At 38.3% G+C, this 16,375-nt stretch overlaps 2 protein-coding genes across 7 annotated transcripts in view; one reads left to right on the top strand and one right to left on the bottom strand.

Moving 5' to 3' along the window:
- cfap70 (cilia and flagella associated protein 70) overlaps window positions 1–11,682 on the top strand; it is a 13,670-nt gene extending 1,988 nt beyond the window's left edge. For 3 of the 6 annotated variants that reach the window (XM_061276425.1, XM_061276422.1, XM_061276421.1), the window contains exons 2-27: window positions 1,079–1,175; window positions 1,327–1,513; window positions 2,422–2,517; window positions 2,645–2,730; window positions 3,034–3,225; window positions 3,402–3,584; window positions 4,016–4,110; window positions 4,477–4,567; window positions 4,725–4,862; window positions 5,273–5,473; window positions 5,743–5,820; window positions 5,892–5,983; window positions 6,157–6,217; window positions 7,013–7,195; window positions 7,331–7,462; window positions 7,762–7,890; window positions 8,051–8,184; window positions 8,256–8,371; window positions 8,446–8,637; window positions 9,131–9,237; window positions 9,426–9,563; window positions 9,707–9,868; window positions 9,973–10,062; window positions 10,815–10,916; window positions 11,085–11,132; window positions 11,247–11,682. In XM_061276425.1, coding sequence (XP_061132409.1) covers window positions 1,104–1,175; window positions 1,327–1,513; window positions 2,422–2,517; window positions 2,645–2,730; window positions 3,034–3,225; window positions 3,402–3,584; window positions 4,016–4,110; window positions 4,477–4,567; window positions 4,725–4,862; window positions 5,273–5,473; window positions 5,743–5,820; window positions 5,892–5,983; window positions 6,157–6,217; window positions 7,013–7,195; window positions 7,331–7,462; window positions 7,762–7,890; window positions 8,051–8,184; window positions 8,256–8,371; window positions 8,446–8,637; window positions 9,131–9,237; window positions 9,426–9,563; window positions 9,707–9,868; window positions 9,973–10,062; window positions 10,815–10,916; window positions 11,085–11,132; window positions 11,247–11,396 — 3,255 coding nt within the window. In that variant the 5' untranslated portion in view covers window positions 1,079–1,103 and the 3' untranslated portion in view covers window positions 11,397–11,682. Of the gene's footprint in view, window positions 1–928; window positions 956–1,078; window positions 1,176–1,326; window positions 1,514–2,421; window positions 2,518–2,644; window positions 2,731–3,033; window positions 3,226–3,401; window positions 3,585–4,015; window positions 4,111–4,476; window positions 4,568–4,724; window positions 4,863–5,272; window positions 5,474–5,742; window positions 5,821–5,891; window positions 5,984–6,156; window positions 6,218–7,012; window positions 7,196–7,330; window positions 7,463–7,761; window positions 7,891–8,050; window positions 8,185–8,255; window positions 8,372–8,445; window positions 8,638–9,130; window positions 9,238–9,425; window positions 9,564–9,706; window positions 9,869–9,972; window positions 10,063–10,814; window positions 10,917–11,084; window positions 11,133–11,246 lie in introns of those variants that run through there. The other 3 variants (XM_061276423.1, XM_061276424.1, XM_061276426.1) reach the window with 2 other exon arrangements.
- A 278-nt stretch (window positions 11,683–11,960) lies between these two features.
- LOC133152779 (transmembrane protein 138-like) lies at window positions 11,961–15,121 on the bottom strand. The gene is made up of 5 exons (XM_061276676.1): window positions 15,019–15,121; window positions 14,605–14,818; window positions 14,348–14,519; window positions 13,299–13,374; window positions 11,961–12,457 (listed from the first exon to the last, which is right to left on the bottom strand). Exons 1-5 carry the CDS (start codon window positions 15,119–15,121, stop codon window positions 12,345–12,347), a joined length of 678 nt encoding a protein of 225 aa, XP_061132660.1. The 3' UTR covers window positions 11,961–12,344.
- Between the last annotated feature and the right edge of the window lie 1,254 nt (window positions 15,122–16,375).

Genomic DNA, 16,375 nt, shown 5'->3' on the forward strand with positions numbered 1-16,375 from the left:
TCAGTAAGCCGCAATTTAGCTTTGATCGCGAAACAAGCTATCACGTTGAACTGTACTGAAAACATGGGTTGCTATAGGCAACGGTTCAGGGAACGTATACAAGACACCTTCAATTTTGCGTGGGGTCGGGGGCCACGCACATCCGAAAATACTGTCCCTAGTGATTACTGGTAAAAAGGGAATTAGACTCTGTAGATGTCAATTAGCTATTATCAACCGGTGGTCAGCGGCCCTCTAGTGGTCCGTGGTGGTATCGCAGGTGGTCCGCGAGATTGGAAATTGAAAATAATTGTTATATTTCAAAAAATTAAATTGATTCATTATTTAGACTTGATTTGCTTTCCAGCTAGTTTTGTGTACCATTTACCCATAATAAATATGTCAAATGTAGCTGAGATTCCTAAAATAGACATACAGATGCAAATAAATAGCCTGTATAGGTCTATCCTCCTTCAGTGCCAAATAAAATAATATTCCGCCAAAGCATTGGTTCCTAAATTGCTTCTTGGTTATAATGGTGGTCTCTTGGACAAAACAAGTTGAAAACCCCTGATGTAGATGAATGGGTGCACTTAAAATTAAATTTTAGGAAAGAAGCAGTTCCGAATTACCGTAATTTTCGGGCTATAAGTCGCGTTTTTTTTCATAGTTTGGGTGGGGGGGGGGCGACTTATACTCAGGAGCAACTTATATACATATATATGTTTTTTCTTTTCACTTTTTTGGGCATTTTATGGCTGGTGCGACGTATACTCCGGTGTGACTTATAGTCCGAAAATTACGGTATTAGACATCCATCCATTTTCTGAACTGCTTGCCCCCATCGCAGGCATTATCAGTATGTGCGTTGTGGTATTGTTTAAGAAGAACAAACAATTAAAACTGCCAAGTTTATCTCGCACTTAATTTGTCCATTTCTTATCTCTAGCGTAAGCATGTCTTGGACAGCAAAAAGGTGAAATTACATTTAAATTAATGTCCGTTATTTTTATCTATTTCATTATACACAATATACAATAGTTTACAATGAACACTGAAAGGTACAGTTGACGCTCATTTCTATCACTTTCATTCTCAGGTTATTTCACAGTTCACCTTAAACGATGGAGCTTTCTGACGAAAAGCAAGAAAATATTTTGGACATTAAAATAACTGTCACTCGTGCGACTAACATGGTGAGTTCCTGCTTCCTTTAAAAACTTAGCTTAGAGGCCATTCCAATTAGTATTATTATCATTTTAGATTTTTGTTGATCTGTGTTTTATGAGCAGACTATAATGATTTGGCACTTCCACCCCTAATTCAAAGTGTACTTTTTTGTGTAAGCATGGAAAGAAGGGAGGAAATATCCAAAGTTATCTTCGGATGGAGGTCAACGGTACGCTGTTGGGAGAGTCCGAAAAGCGAACAGTTGATCCTGCAGCCCAGTACATTGAGTATGACTTCACCCAAACCTTTCCCTGCGGCAATGAAGTCCTGGCTCTTAGTGACATACCTCATAAACCAGTCGTAGGTACTGTAAATTCAGTGTGTTTTTTTGTTGTTGTTGTTTTTTTTAACTGAACCAGTACTTGAGACATTTGTTATTTCTGTTGTGTCGAACTGAAAACATTTTTTTAGTAGTGAAGCCAATTTAATGCAGATTGAAAACATGGATTTGACGTCATGAGATGACAGAAGAGATCACCAGTTTAGTTGGGTTTTTTTTTTCAAGTATTTACATCTGGAGCTCAAAGGCAACTTAGAAGATAACATTATTTGGCAATGGGAGACTAAATTTTTTAGGTAAAAAACATAAATCGACTAGCCATTGGTCCACTGACATCAAAAAACGCTTCCAATTTTCCTCTGTGATGCTTTTCCCGGTTTTTCACTTTCAGTTCTTTTAAGAAATTGCTCTCTTCATCCTGCTCATTATTAGGTAAAGCCAAAAGACTACTTTGCTCGAAATGTTTTAATTTCCTAGGTTAATTTGTCAAGTCCAAAACCTTTCATTTCTTACCCATGATGTACCCATCGGTTCTGTTGGCAGCGTGTTTTGTGTTTAATTATCTTGCACCGAGAAATATCAATGACCCTATCCTAGGAAAAGACATGCAAGCGCAAGCCATCAAATTACCTTCACTACTCCACAAATGTGCTTGTCCATTTCTTTATTTAAAGTTATCTTCGTTTTACGGGGTGGGTGGGTTCAAACAATAGCCGTTTTCTTCAAAGGTGTTAAGTATCGTGAAATAAAAGCTGGTATGTTCATCTCTTCATCAAATCTACTGCAAAAAATAAATTCAATGAATTCTCTCTTTTGGAATGGATGGAAAACATACCTCTTGCCATTAAGGTTGCATTTGCAAGAACACTTCTGGTTGGATTGTAAACAAAATAGTTTGTATCACATTAATGCGAATGATTTTGCTTCGTCAGTGATGGTGATAGAGCTTGTTCCCGAGAAGAAAAAAGTGGAGGCAAAGTCAATAGTCCTGGCCCAGGCAGTGATTGACCTGCTGCCTTTGCTGCAAGGTAAATGTATACTTTTTAATTTACCTATTACAATTCTTGATTGATTTATGAACTTGATAACAGTTAAGATTCTATTTATGCCTTTAATCCTATACTGTGTACATTTTCTAAAACTTTCTGGCGACAGGTGAATGCAGCTTTTCATCCACAGTCTCACTGAATGCACCAAACGCTGCAGCAGAAAAGGGAAATGGCACACCACCCGTTACCAAGGTCAGTTAGCTTTGCTAAGAACTGCAATGAATCATGCTGAACTATTTTCTTTTTAACACTCTCGTGTAGTTACATCATGGGACATATGAGTATCGTTGATTGCATTTCGTTCATCTATCCGCCTGACCCACCCATCCATTATCTTGTTTGTTACAATTCATCTCCATCAGACTTATCACCTTTTATTTTAAATAGAGATTAAATATAGTGACCTCAATTAAGGTTTTAAAAGGAAATCACCTTTTTGTTTTTACATTCTAGTGTTGTTTTCCAATAATAATCCAGAACATTTAACCTATGCAGGACCCGATTTTGGATGTGTGTGTCAGTGCGTCAGCTCCATTGCTGACTGAAGAACAACTTGCAACTTCCAACCTAATGAAGGTGTCTTTGGAGACGGCCTATTCTCTCCCTGACACATTTAATCAGGGTTTTGGGTCAACAGCACCTCCATATATATGCACCGCTATAATGGAGATACCATGTACCGCAGAGGTGAGTTTTAACGCTTTGCTTTTTACTCTATGTGACTTTTTGACTTGGCAGAGGTAACAATGTCAATTGTGGGTTTGCATCATAGAGTTATTATTGTCATGAAAATCCAACATACATTTTTCATATTACTTCCAAAAGTGACTGCCTTATTGTTCCTCTGCTCCTCTGACTGCCAGAAAGACCAGCTATTGTTGTTTAGTGAAGGACAGCCAAAGACAGGGGGGCACAGAGAAGACAACGGCCGACTGAGGAAGAGGCCGTATCATGCCCTCCTGGCTCCAGGGAACCAATTTTTGCCAGGAGCTTTTTTCTACTCTCAGCCCATTGATCAAGAAGATGGCGAGCTTACTGGTCCAGAGGTACTGCACCTGTAAATTCAACCAATACCTAGATGCATAATAAATTGTACTAGTCACTAGTTATGCATTCAGTATCATGTTCGACATTTCACAAAACTGCAACAAATCTTGTGAGACTTCAGGTCAGTCAGAATGCAGATGAATAAATCCACAAAGCATTTTTGCCTATTTGGGAGGGGGGTTTGGATTCACCACAGAAGCGTGCTGATGACCTTTGAACTAGGTATGTAACTTATGGACAGGTGCGGCTGACTAGGACATTCTAAAAAAAATCCATCCAGCCATCCATTATCCGAACCGCTTTACCCTCACAAGGGTCGCTTATCCCAGCGATCTTTGGGCAGGATGGATGGACCTAGAACACATACTGTAGAAGAGAAGATAATGAATTAAGGTCAGTCACAAGGCTGAAGGTTGAATGTCCACTACAGGATCTTGAGTTCCGTAATGAAGCCGAGACCTTGCTGAACAGAGTGAGCTGGGACATAGAAATGCCCTGTTTTTTGGATGCGGAAGGAGTTACCAGGTCAGCTTCACTCACACTCTTTATTTTCCCACCTGATGGATGCAAGCTATTGCATAGACTTGCTATTGTTTTCATTTCTCAACAAAAATGTCTCCCATGAAACTCTTGAAATTGTTTAATTTATTCCACACTGAAGAGAAATTCACTACACTTATTTTACACCTCAAAGAAGACATTTAAGATGATATAATCCTCCAATGCAAGGAAGAGTGCTAGTCCTCTTATCTTAAGGGCTCATCCAAATGCAATACTAGTTTGATGTGATGGTCGCATAATTTTGTCTGCTTATGCTATTAAAATGATATGACATGATTTGCTGGCTGGAAGATGTCAGATGATGTGTTGCAATGTTGACTGGGATTTCAGGTTACGTCAGAAGATCACAGAGAGCAGATTCTTTCCGCTTGAGATCATGAAGTCTACGATTGCTCATGAAAAGTCAGGAGCATCTTCCAAGGTAGCAAGAATCACTGCTAGGATGGAAACTGGAATGGAAATTTTATGCGTTGGGATACCCAGCTAATGCAGCACACAGCTGAAAATGTGTACCAGCATTACCAATGGTGTGGCTCTTCTTTGATTGTGAATAATGAAATGGTTTTTTTTTTTGGTAGCAAACAGAGGACGACCCGCATATCCCCTGCCACGGTGTGGCCTTTATTGATATGGGCCGCTTACTTTACCCAGGAGTTACCCATATCCGAGGAGCATACACTATTCAACCTTACTCAAGCACTTTATTACTTAGCAAGGTACTGAAAACAATTTTTTGTTGTTGTTTGATTTCCCATTTTGAATTCCTATATTCAGGATTCAAGATATCTTGATTAATATTTCCAATTGGGCACACTTTTATTGACATAATTGTTCATTCAATATCTGGTTCTGATGCTCAGTTATTTTTGTTTTTAGTCAGTCAAGTTAATAAAGTTCCAAACAAAGAATTAAGTCAATCTCTTTCAGTGGAGCATTCAAACAGACTTACTAATAAGAGTTATGATCAGTTAAGTCATTTCTCAACATGAATGTTATGATCCTTGCCCCTTCCTGTGTAAATATTACATCAGAATATTCTCTAATATCCAAATCACAAAGTATGCAGTATACTTATTAAATCTCATACTTTGATGGTGTATTATAATATCTTCTTTGTGTTCCGTAGAGCAGGCGAAATGTCAGTTTGTTGAAAGAGCAGTTAAAGCCTGGAGGCGGCAAAGAACGTTCTCCTGCAGCTCCGACTCCTGCTCCTGCTCCAACCCCAGCTCCAGCTCCACCTCCAGCTCCAGCCGCAACTCCGGCACCAGCTCCAGCTTCAGCTCCAGCAAAGGCTAATACGGGAAAGTCCAAGGACGCCAAGGTCAAGGTGAGTATGTTCACGAGCTCAATTTATTTACATAGTGGGAAGTGATACTATCTTTCCTGTTTGTTTCTGCATGGAAACAGGTACAAAATTTGATATATTATATTTGTGAAAACATAAGCCCTGATGATTTGAAAATGTATTATCTTTTTATATTCATGAGACATTTGTTTCTTGACGTTGTTTGACATATATCTATCGCAATTAGAAACAATGGGTACATGTTGTGTGGTTTACCACCAATGTTTTTTATTTGGGTGATATTATTTCAGGGTTCTAGCTCAGTTCAAGTTGGAACAAGTGTCGTGACTGATTCGAATGAACCTGATCACATCCCTCCAGACAGGAAAGTAAGCTTGCACACCTTTTCGTAACGGTGTCTCTTAAAATGATACAACAATCTCTTCTTTATTCATGACAGGCATATCTGGATTTCAGGACATATGTTATAATTGAAATTACGCTAACAAATTCACTAATACGCAAAACGTCCTCAGAGGAGTTGGCAAGAAGGTACTGTAATTTACACCAGATTACAAATGATGAATGCTTACCTTAAAAATGTGAGTTTTTACAAAATCTGAGTTTTAAAATAAGTTTTGACAGAATATGCTGTATGTTAAATATTTTCTATTTGGATACATCTTAGTAGGAGATATAATCAGATTTGTTTTATTCTGCTGTAGGGTGAAAGCACTGATCCCTCCAAGACCTCCATCTTCTGTAGGACCTAACAGAGCCGAAAGGGTAAAATATTGACAGTATGTACGGGGGCTTATGTACAGTATCTGCATACACAGCATGGGCTAAAAATATTGGGGAACACGTTTTAAATGGAATTCACACTGAATGTACAATTGCTCCATACTGATTAAGTGCAGTACCCTACCTGATGTTTTGTTGATGACTCAAACAACCCACACGTACAAGCTTAAAACACAGGCAAACATGCAGCTGCAGATGACAATCCATATACAACATATTGTATTTATACTTTACAAGATAAAAGCCAGACTCTCTGAAGCATACAGCATGTCAAGTTTTCGCTCGTTGGAACACTGGATGAGCTGTTGAACTATACGTACATAAAACAGAGAGACCTGTCGTACCATTCACATTTTTACCAACCTAAATTCAGTAAAGGCAACATTCTGTGCTAAAAGGCCACGTAATACATTTGATTGTTTAAAATTGACATGTCATTTGTAGCTGTGATAAAAAAATATATGTGAAATAGTTTAGTTTAATTTAGTTTAGTTTAAACGTGAATCCATTTCAATTTCAAATTTATGTTATTTATTATGCATTTAATCATGACCAATTATTTAATTAAAAATAAACAGACTTTACTAATATTTGTTGTCTTTTATATTTTACAGTCAAGCAATCTACTATTTTTATGAATAATAAAAATACGAATACATTTTAAAGAACCCATTTAATTGGCATAAAAAAGCAACTAAATGAATGCAATGGATATTACAGCACTCTTGATAATGTCCCAACCGTGTACTAAAATGTTACCCCTTTTCTTTCATACAGGCAGTACTTAACTTTCACAAGCAGGTGGGCAATGTGGTAAAGCATATTTTGGAGCAGTATGAGGAGTTGTTTGGAACAAGAGTCAAGTTGCCTAATGACTGCAATCGAGAGCAAATGATGGCCCAGCTAATGGGAGCTCTTAATGTGTCGGGGAGATATTTTGCCTTCAAAGAGCAAATAAAGGTCTGGATAAACTGCATGTGTCACAGTTTTACTTTCAAAACATAGATGTGTTGGCCAGGTGTGCTGCAGTTTGCACATTTTCTTTATAGAAACTGATTTTGTGTATGTCTGTGTGTGTGTGTTTGTTGTGTGTAGCCCGCTGTGGTAAGGTTTGTGCGTGACAAGATACAGCAGACAGACACATTTACTGAGCAACAAGATCTACACGAATTTGTCAGCAAGCTCTATGTGGACCTGGTGGATGAGATGCACGTTGCTCTCAACAAAGTACATGCAAAAACACTCTCTCAACCACATGCATACACAATTTAATAGTTTGGGATTTTTCATTACACCTATCCATCCATTATGTGAATCGCTTGTGAATTAATTTTATTTTGAGTTTTTTTAATTTCTTTTTTTAATATTTATTATTTTTTATTATTATGTCTTTGTTGTTATTATTTTTTTCTCAATTTTTAGTTTGACTTTTTATTTTTGTAAAATATATCTTGTTAAAAATACCTTGACACACAGTTGCAGGCATCCAGATGATTTTATGACCATTTTGATCTATTCCTCACCAGATTTATTCAAAAGGAAATGAGGATGACTCTCCTGATGAGATCCATTTGAGTACCTCTCATCTTCGTCATTTTGCCCGAGAGGCTCAGCTCATTGGGGATTATCAACTGGCTGTTCGCTACTACCAAGAGGTACAACGGCAGTAAACTTGTAATCAAACTCAACTCTCATTCAAATCACCTCACTCAAGTTGTCACTTTAGAAGCCCTTTTATTTTGCCCTTTTGCATAAACAGTAGTGTCATTGACTGAAGCAGCCTAAAAATTGAAAATATTGTCGAATTTCCTGCAGCTGGTTGTCAGGCATCCTCGTGATCCCTCTTACAAGTTTGAGTGGGGAAACCTCTATATGCAGACGGGAGATTACATGAAGGCTAAAATGTGTTTCCATGACGCTGTTGCAGTCCAGCAGTCCCACCAGCCCAGGTCAGAGCCATTCTGTCATTTTTGACTGGACAAACTACAGTACTGCTTATAATCATCTTTTTACTTTTTAGTCTGATGATGTGTGGTGTCCTGGCAGCCATTTTTAATGATTTTGAGCAGGCTGAAACTTTCGTGGAACAAGCAGCTAGCATAGAGCCTCCTAGTTTCGTGGCCTGGACTCTGCTGGGTAAGCCCTAAAACTGGGGAGATGTATGCAGAAATATGTAAGAAGAAGAAGAAGAAGCTGTTTTTGCTTTCCAGGTTTGGTCCAGGACAGCCAGAACAAATCCATTTTAGCTGAGAGGGCTTTCCTGGAGGCCAAAAGCCTCCTGAAAGCAAAGGAAGCAAGCAATCAGACACCAAAAGTGGAAGAGTTAGAGGTGGATGAAGAAAGTGAGAAGCAGAAGGACCAGGAGGAAGATAAAAGCACTCTACCTAGAAACAACTCTCCAAGTAGGAATCCAGCCTTTTTTGTTTTAATCTCACGGCACGATGTAATAATCCAGATAAATTGGGGATGAGTTTCTATTTGAATCATTTTCTGATATTGTTGTCTTTGCAAATAACTTTTGATGCACTTTTGTACATGGGATTTGGTTTGCAATGCTTACTGCATTTTATAAGTTCCTTTACAAGCGGCCAAAATAGGAAGGCAATAGAAAATATCACAATGATTGTGCCCAGAGACGACGTGCGACATAACCAAGGTAGTAAGAATAGTGTAGTGGAATACCTGCACTAAACAGAGGTTCCAGAATCAAGATGGCAGACACCTCAAAGCGGTTGAGACCAACCAGGACAAAATCCTGTGGGACTTCCAGATGTAGCTCAAAGGACGCTAAAATATAATAGGGCTACTTTGTATAAATATTTTTCTGCTCATTTTGAGGGGATTTGAAAGTGGTTGTGATCCACAATTATAACTAATTTATGGTCTTTCTCCCAGACACTGAGAATGTTGATTCTGCACAGAGTGAGCCTAAAGAAAAAGTCATCTCCAAATCCATTTACATCGGGACCCTTGAGTTTCTATTACACAACCATGCCCTGGAGGTAAACTAGCACAGAGCAGCTTGTTAAGACATACACTGATCAAATATAAATGAAAACAAAATGAAAAATTCAATTTTATTCTAATCTTGTAACCCTGTGGGCAAAATGTAATGTTTCAAAACAAGAGGAAAGCCACAGATCCATTAGTAATATCTTATGTTAGTTTGGAATCTTCTTTCTGTTGTCAGATGGCAGAGCGTGCTCTTTCCAAAGAATTGTCTTCAAAGGGTGATCACAGATTTCATCTGGCCTGTGTGCAGTTTCTCAGAACTGAGTATCACAACGCCATTACAACTCTCAGGGAGGCGCTACTTCGCGTTGAGCCGGTAGGGAATTTACTGGTGGCAAAATATTCATTCCAACAAATATTTTGGAATAAGAATCTGCCTTGGTTTTATTTGAAGCGATCACATTTTGACACATGCTTTTGGCACCGCGTTAACAAAAAGAAATTACACACTGTGAACAGGTTGCAGATATGTGGGCTCTGGATGGTCACTGCCACTACTTGTGTGGCTTATATGCTGACGCCCAGGGGAGTTACGAACGGAGCCTGGACTTCCCAGAACAGCCATCAGACACTCACCTTGTGCTTCTCCGACTGGGATCTATTTACCTCCTGGAGGAGAAGGTTAGGCATAACATACACTGTTACGTATTACAATGCCCATTACTGAATGAGTCGATTTGTTGTCAAATATTATAACGAAGGTCTTTTTCTGTTGTTTTCTTTAGTTTGAGCAAGCTAAAATCACATACCTACAAGCTTGTGAAAACTCTCCCTCCTGTCTCACCTGGTTGGGCCTGGGTATCTCCTGTTACAGGGTAAAGACATCTACAGCATTTTTATGAATAAAAAAACAATTTCAGTAATGTGCAAAATATAGGGCAAATCAGCTTTCATCTTTTTAGATAATCACAGCTCTAGTTGTGGCTCACTGTAAAGGATGTTGACATATCTCGCCGCCATCTTTCTGATATGGCTATCCGAAGGAGACAACCTGATGACAAAATTGCTAGATCAATGACTACAGCATTGGTGACAAATATAAATGCACTTATTTCACGACTTGAGGAAATACTAGAAATCGTTGGTGAAGGCATTTTGCGCGCACCTCTGTTGAAGAAATTAGTGGCGGTAGTCTCTGTGGTACTGATATACGCGTGTTTCAAACTTTTATTTGTAGGTCGTTGCATTCTATTAGTTCACCTCTAGATCGCACTAAATTCTACACATTGCCCCTTTAAGTGTCTCTGACCCGAGCCAGAATAAATACAAATATCGAAAATGGATGGATAGATAAAAATGAAGTCACCCTGAGTAAGAGGTTAAAGGATCAGCAATGCATTTATTTTATTGGATAACACGTCATAACATAACTTCTGCGCTCTTGTGAATCAAGATGCCTGACAAATGTGGAAAAATAACATATTCTTTAGTATACAGTATATATAACTTTTATTTTCAAAAAGATAGATCAGATTTTTATGGCAAAGCTGTACTGAAATTATTTTCTTTCCTTTGAAGTGAAAAAAAAGACCAAGTTAAACATGTTCTCATATGTCTGCATGTATAGTTGGACAAATTTGAGATCGCTGAAGAAGCTTTGACAGAGGCCAACCATTTGAACAACCAGAACGCTGAGGTGTGGGCCTACTTGGCATTGATTTGCCTCAGAGTGAGTAAAAATGATGCTACAACTGCCTTTGTTTTCCTTATAAAATTGTTTGGTTCAAGTTAAAAGATCTCTCAAGTTAAAAGATCTCTTTGCCTCCAGGTTAGAGAGTCCTCGTGCACTTCCATTAATCCCCCGAATTGGGGAACTCTTGTGATCTTGTCTTTTCAGTTTGACAGGCAAGAGGAAGCAACATTGTTCTACAAATACGCTATCCGGGTGAGTTAGACATGTCTGTTTCTCTTCTGGAAAGATGTGTTTGTGCTTTTTTTTTTTTTACAGCCCAAACCTGACTTTTTGTCTTGGTGAGCTTTATTTTTTCTCGGTGTACAGTTCAACCTGAAGAACACATTGCTTCACGAGGAGGTGAAAAAACTGCAGGATCAGGCCCAAACTCGTCCTCTGGCATCATGCTTTGAACCACACTCTGTGGTTTCAGGCTCGGGAGCAAACACAAAACAAACTACCATATCTACAATATAAAATTGAAAATTCTACTGGAGTCAACTGTTTTCCTTAAAACACGTCCTGTTTTTTTAATGGAATAACCTACAATGGTCTTTGGTATATTTAACTGTAATTGAATAACATTCTCTGTATTGTTTAGAAAATATCATATAAAATGGACCCATTTACTGGCCACACTCTTCTCATGGAACTCACATAAAGAAAAGACATTTTGAACACAACACTCCTTGATGTGTTTCTGTATGAATGTGTTGTTAAGAAAATGTAATAATGCAGTACAATACAATAACATACAACTTTTCATAGTGCATTTCAATCATTAATATAGTGCATTTCAAGCATGATAAGTTGAGAGCTGGCATATATGTTTTCAATTATATAAATTATCTATAAATAATGCTGGAATATTGTTTCAGGACTAGTTATATTATATTGGAGTGCATCACTGAGGGAGTTCACACACAGATCATAAAAGCTGAAACCTATTTGTGATCAAATAGTTGAAACGCAGATGAGTGTTCAATAAGTGGCAACCTCCAAGGTAAAACTATTTAATTTCATATCACAAACACGGCAACATACATAGTTTGATTTGAATACAAAACAATGGAAATACCTGCTTGTAGTCTTACAATAATGTGACTAAGCTTTAAAATAAATCTCGGTTCATGAGTCCCAACACAACAGTCAAATTTTAAAATAACTTCGGACTTAAAATACGCAAATTTTGGCACATTTCAACAACATTTTTCACTACCGTAGTTCCCATGTGATTGATTTGGCAAATTCAATTTGTGGATAAGTACGGTGACAAATAAACCCACAGTTGTATTTATTCCTCTTGAAATATCGAGAATGTATGCAAACATGCACAAAACTATGTCAAATGTGACAAAGCAAATCATTGTTTCACTGTGTATTGTAGATTTTATAGCAACTCTCATCTGTAGTAGTGGTGGGGTGTCACTGCCTGACCTGCGCAAAGACCTCTCGCAGCCACGGTGAATCCTCATAGAGCCGTGGGTCACCCAAATACTCTGAGGTCCTCTTGTAGAAGTAGTAGTACAACACAGACGCTGTTGACAGACGCATTTGAAAACATGAAAATAAGGTAAGTAATATTCAGTATCTCTGGGACAAAATGCTGCTTATCACTTTTCAATGCTTTGCCACAAATCAGACACTGGAGACATTTTACACATTTTCGCTAAATTGTTTTGTACTTCTTTACTTGTTTGTACTTTTAAAATGAAATCAATGTCACCACTCTTTTCCCATGGTTTGATCTGAAATGCAAAATAACTCGTTTTATAACATGGCAACATTAAATGATGTTATTAGACAAAATAACTTGACAAATTGAATTTGTAATCCAGGGCCCACATAGCATTTTGCAGTACAGATTTAATTCTGAAAGTTTTCAAAACATCAGTCGTAGGATTTTACTCAATGATCATTATATGTATACTTGAGTTCAGAGCACAGTCAAAACCGAGATACAAGGTTGCAATTTTCATAGGATCAACTGGAGAGACCAATAACAAGATAATAGATTGTTTGCTGATCTACGTATTAGATTACATGCACATGAAAATCCAAACTACATGACGAGAGGCTACTGCCTCATCCTGCTCAGAAAGATAAACATCATGTACACAAGATTGGTGAGGCCCGTTTTCTATCTCTGTCCTTCAAATAAAAAGAAAACAAGACGAGTCATGCAGAGAAATACTTGACGTCTGAATTGATGAGTCAAACGTCTGAAAATGAAATAGGTTCGGTAACCTTGTAATTTAAGCTGTACTCGTTTCACTTTTTTATGCTTAAAATCAGCTATGGTTTTAAAACAACTATGCAAGGTTTCGTTACGTGATTAAGTGGCTCACCAGCTTTGAAATAAGACATTATCTTTCTTACCAGCTCTCTGGAACACAAACATCAACTGAAGGCCATCTGTCCAAATAAATCGTTTGGTATTTAGCCATCGAAGATTCTGCAAGTATAGAGAAAGCATCGCTCTTGACTTTGCTTTTCATCACTGCTTTTAATCACACAATACAAAGAACAGATGTGGAATGAAAAGATCTTCTGAGTCAGTGAAACATAGTGAATGCTAATGTTGTTTTGCATTCAAACACAAGGCTGATTGCAAGGCTTGATGAATATGACAAAGTTGGCATGAACCAGCATGCGGATCCAACTGAATACCCATGCAAGGTTTGGAGCAATTCGGTAATCGCTGTTGAGATCAACAACTACTTGGGTTTTTTTGTTTGTGAGGTTTACACACAACTTTAATGGGTGACTAAGTGTCAAGACGATTCACCTTGTGAAGTACCGTAGTTTCCGGACTATAAGGCGCACCTTCAATGAATGGCCCATTTTAAAACGTTGTCCTTATATAAGGCGCACCGGACTATAAGGCGCACCATTAATGCATCATGTCAGATTTTTAATCCAAATCAAATCATTCTCCATTTTATCTTTTTTATTTCAACTTCAGATGCAACAAATGACTTTATAATCACAAAATAATGATCCATAGTCTTTTTGATTCATAGTCTTCAGCAGGCCACTTATGACTTACGCTTACACTTATGACGATTTTATGACACAATGCTTCGGGCCAGTTTAAATTTAGGAATTTGGTCCATATATAAGGCGCACCGGACTATAAGGCGCATTGTCGGCTTTTGAGAAAATTTTAGGTTTTTAGGTGCGCCTTATAGTCCGGAAAATACGGTACTGACGGTCTGGTCTCTGATTATAACTGATGCAATACATTCAAAGGGGTGAACTCATTTGAACCCGGAACGTCTCACAAAAACTAAATTGCCTTCCCTTAGGTCAAATCTTTTCTGTGCACATTTACAAAAGCAAATGGATGTATTTTTAATTAGTAGAGCTCCTGGTTTGAAAGTTCATTGGCAGAATCATATTTTGGAGAAATATCTGTTCTCACTCACCATGAGCCAGGAATGGAGTATTACACTGAAGGTCAAATAGAGTGCAGAGAGCATTAGCAAAGCTCTAAATCTCTCCAACAATATGGCTACCAGACCGACCTGGAACACGTAGGTGTTAAACAGCATCAAGAGAATGATAATGAGGTTGAACAAGATGGCAATGTCTTGAATGCTATTGATGAAAGACAAGAAAAGACAGGAATGGATATTAAATACATGAAAGAACTTCACCTTAAGTTACTTATTGTTGGACTTACACAAAAAGTACCAGTTGGACTGCTTGCTCATCTCTAAGCAGCTCACTGAACGAGTTAACAAATAGGTCGAAGGAGAGCAGGCTGAGCTGAATAAGCAGCACCAGTGAGTAGTTGCTGGGTTGGAGTTTCTCCGTCCCATAGGCTGGGTGCCCAGGCGGATTCTGGTTCCACAATGGATCCAAGGCTGCACTGATCACTAATCTGCAATCGGAACCTGCAGTGGTTTGAGAGGCGCATCGGGACCTTCGTTATGGGGTCGCTGTTGCATGAACCGTCTGAAATCGACTGCTGTCAACATACCAAGACTGACGTGGGTAACACTGCATCAGCGCTGTGGTGGCAAAGCCTCTAATAGTGGCAAACTTCTTGTTTTCATTTATTGATTCTTCATTTGGAAACTGGAGACACGTCTACATCCAAATCCAGATACTGTAGGAAAGGACACGGGAGATTCATTTGTATTCTTGTTGAGAGCAACATCCTGCAAATCATATTTACTGCATCGTGCAAACGTCATTCTCTTACAGATTTGCATACATTTATTCACGCAGTGTCCTGAATCTGATTGGAAAATTCACACATGCACACACGTAGATTGAGGCTTTGTCCTTCCAAACGGTCACACAGCAAAGCAGGAGACATGAGTGTTTTTAGCAACACCAGGCTACGTAATCACGACTGCAATAAAGACTGAGTGAAAAGTATGTGTGTGTTGAATTTGATGACATTTTATGTCACCTGTCAATACAATCTGAATGCATTGACTGATGACAGCTATATACACCTGAGGACTAAATGAAAAGACATTCTAATATTTTTGGAACGAGTTCTACCGTCTACATGTTCTATTGGCTGCTTAGCAACATAGAAATTGCAACACACTATGAGTAAACTAGTACTGGGAATTAGGCTACAAGGTGCTTCCTATACTAAATCTCTCAACTACATAGTTATGTTTCATAAGAAGCCCCACTGGTCACTAAACTGGAAACGTGCGCATGAATTAATCTATGTTTACCTGTATTTGTCCAGTGCTTCCTTGAGCATCAATTTTAAATATTTCAAAAAGATAAAGCATGAGAATCAGTTCAATTTACTTACATCCGTTACAAGAATAAGTCCAATTCATCATCACCATCTGCCATCAGGGATAAATGCATGAAAGTCTCTCAAGTGACACCCGCTGGATCCTCTTTTCAAACCATAAGGCCCATCCAGGAGATGTATTAAAAGCTTGGCATAGCCTCGACAGGTGTGCGGGAGATTAACTCGCTTCTTCAGCGGACCAATAACCTCAAAACCAAATGGTGGAGATTAGCAGAGGTTATCCGTAAACAATCTGATGAAAAGGGTGACTATGGGTAGTGAGGAATGTCCTTGCTCAAAGTGTGAAAAATACTCAATTTTAAATGTAAAAATACTCAAATTGTCATTCAAAGTGTTCTGTTTATTATTCTCATTTTAGAAAGAAGTGTGTCTGCATGTGTGTGTGTTTGTTTGTTTGTTCTCGTGATTACCAGTACTGATTTAAGCAGCAATGTTTTAAAAAAGTGGGAAACATTCAACACTTTATTTCTATAGATTTCCGCAAGTTTGTTTTCATCTTCACATGATCACTTTTACAAAATTTCTAGGAAATCACTATGTCCCACAAAGTCGAACAATATTTGGAAACAGGCCCACGGGCTCCTCCTGCGGTTCGTTTAGGGGCCACTTGTTAGCACCGATGGGTGACCAAATTCAAAATGACTCAAATGGGAGAGTACAGATT

This window comes from Syngnathus typhle, linkage group LG4 (genome assembly GCF_033458585.1).
Source record: "Syngnathus typhle isolate RoL2023-S1 ecotype Sweden linkage group LG4, RoL_Styp_1.0, whole genome shotgun sequence".
Lineage (NCBI taxonomy): Eukaryota > Metazoa > Chordata > Actinopteri > Syngnathiformes > Syngnathidae > Syngnathus > Syngnathus typhle.

What these genes read in the sequence shown, in the direction of transcription:
- LOC133152779 (XM_061276676.1), bottom strand. Translation starts at nt 15,121, where the DNA reads ATGACGTTTGCACGATGCAGTAAATATGATTTGCAGGATGTTGCTCTC. An exon ending in TACAGTATCTGGATTTGGAT is followed by an intron (nt 14,819 to 15,018) that starts GTAGACGTGTCT and finishes AAACCACTGCAG; the next exon opens with GTTCCGATTGCAGATTAGTG. An exon ending in GTCCAACTGGTACTTTTTGT is followed by an intron (nt 14,520 to 14,604) that starts GTAAGTCCAACA and finishes TTTCATCAATAG; the next exon opens with CATTCAAGACATTGCCATCT.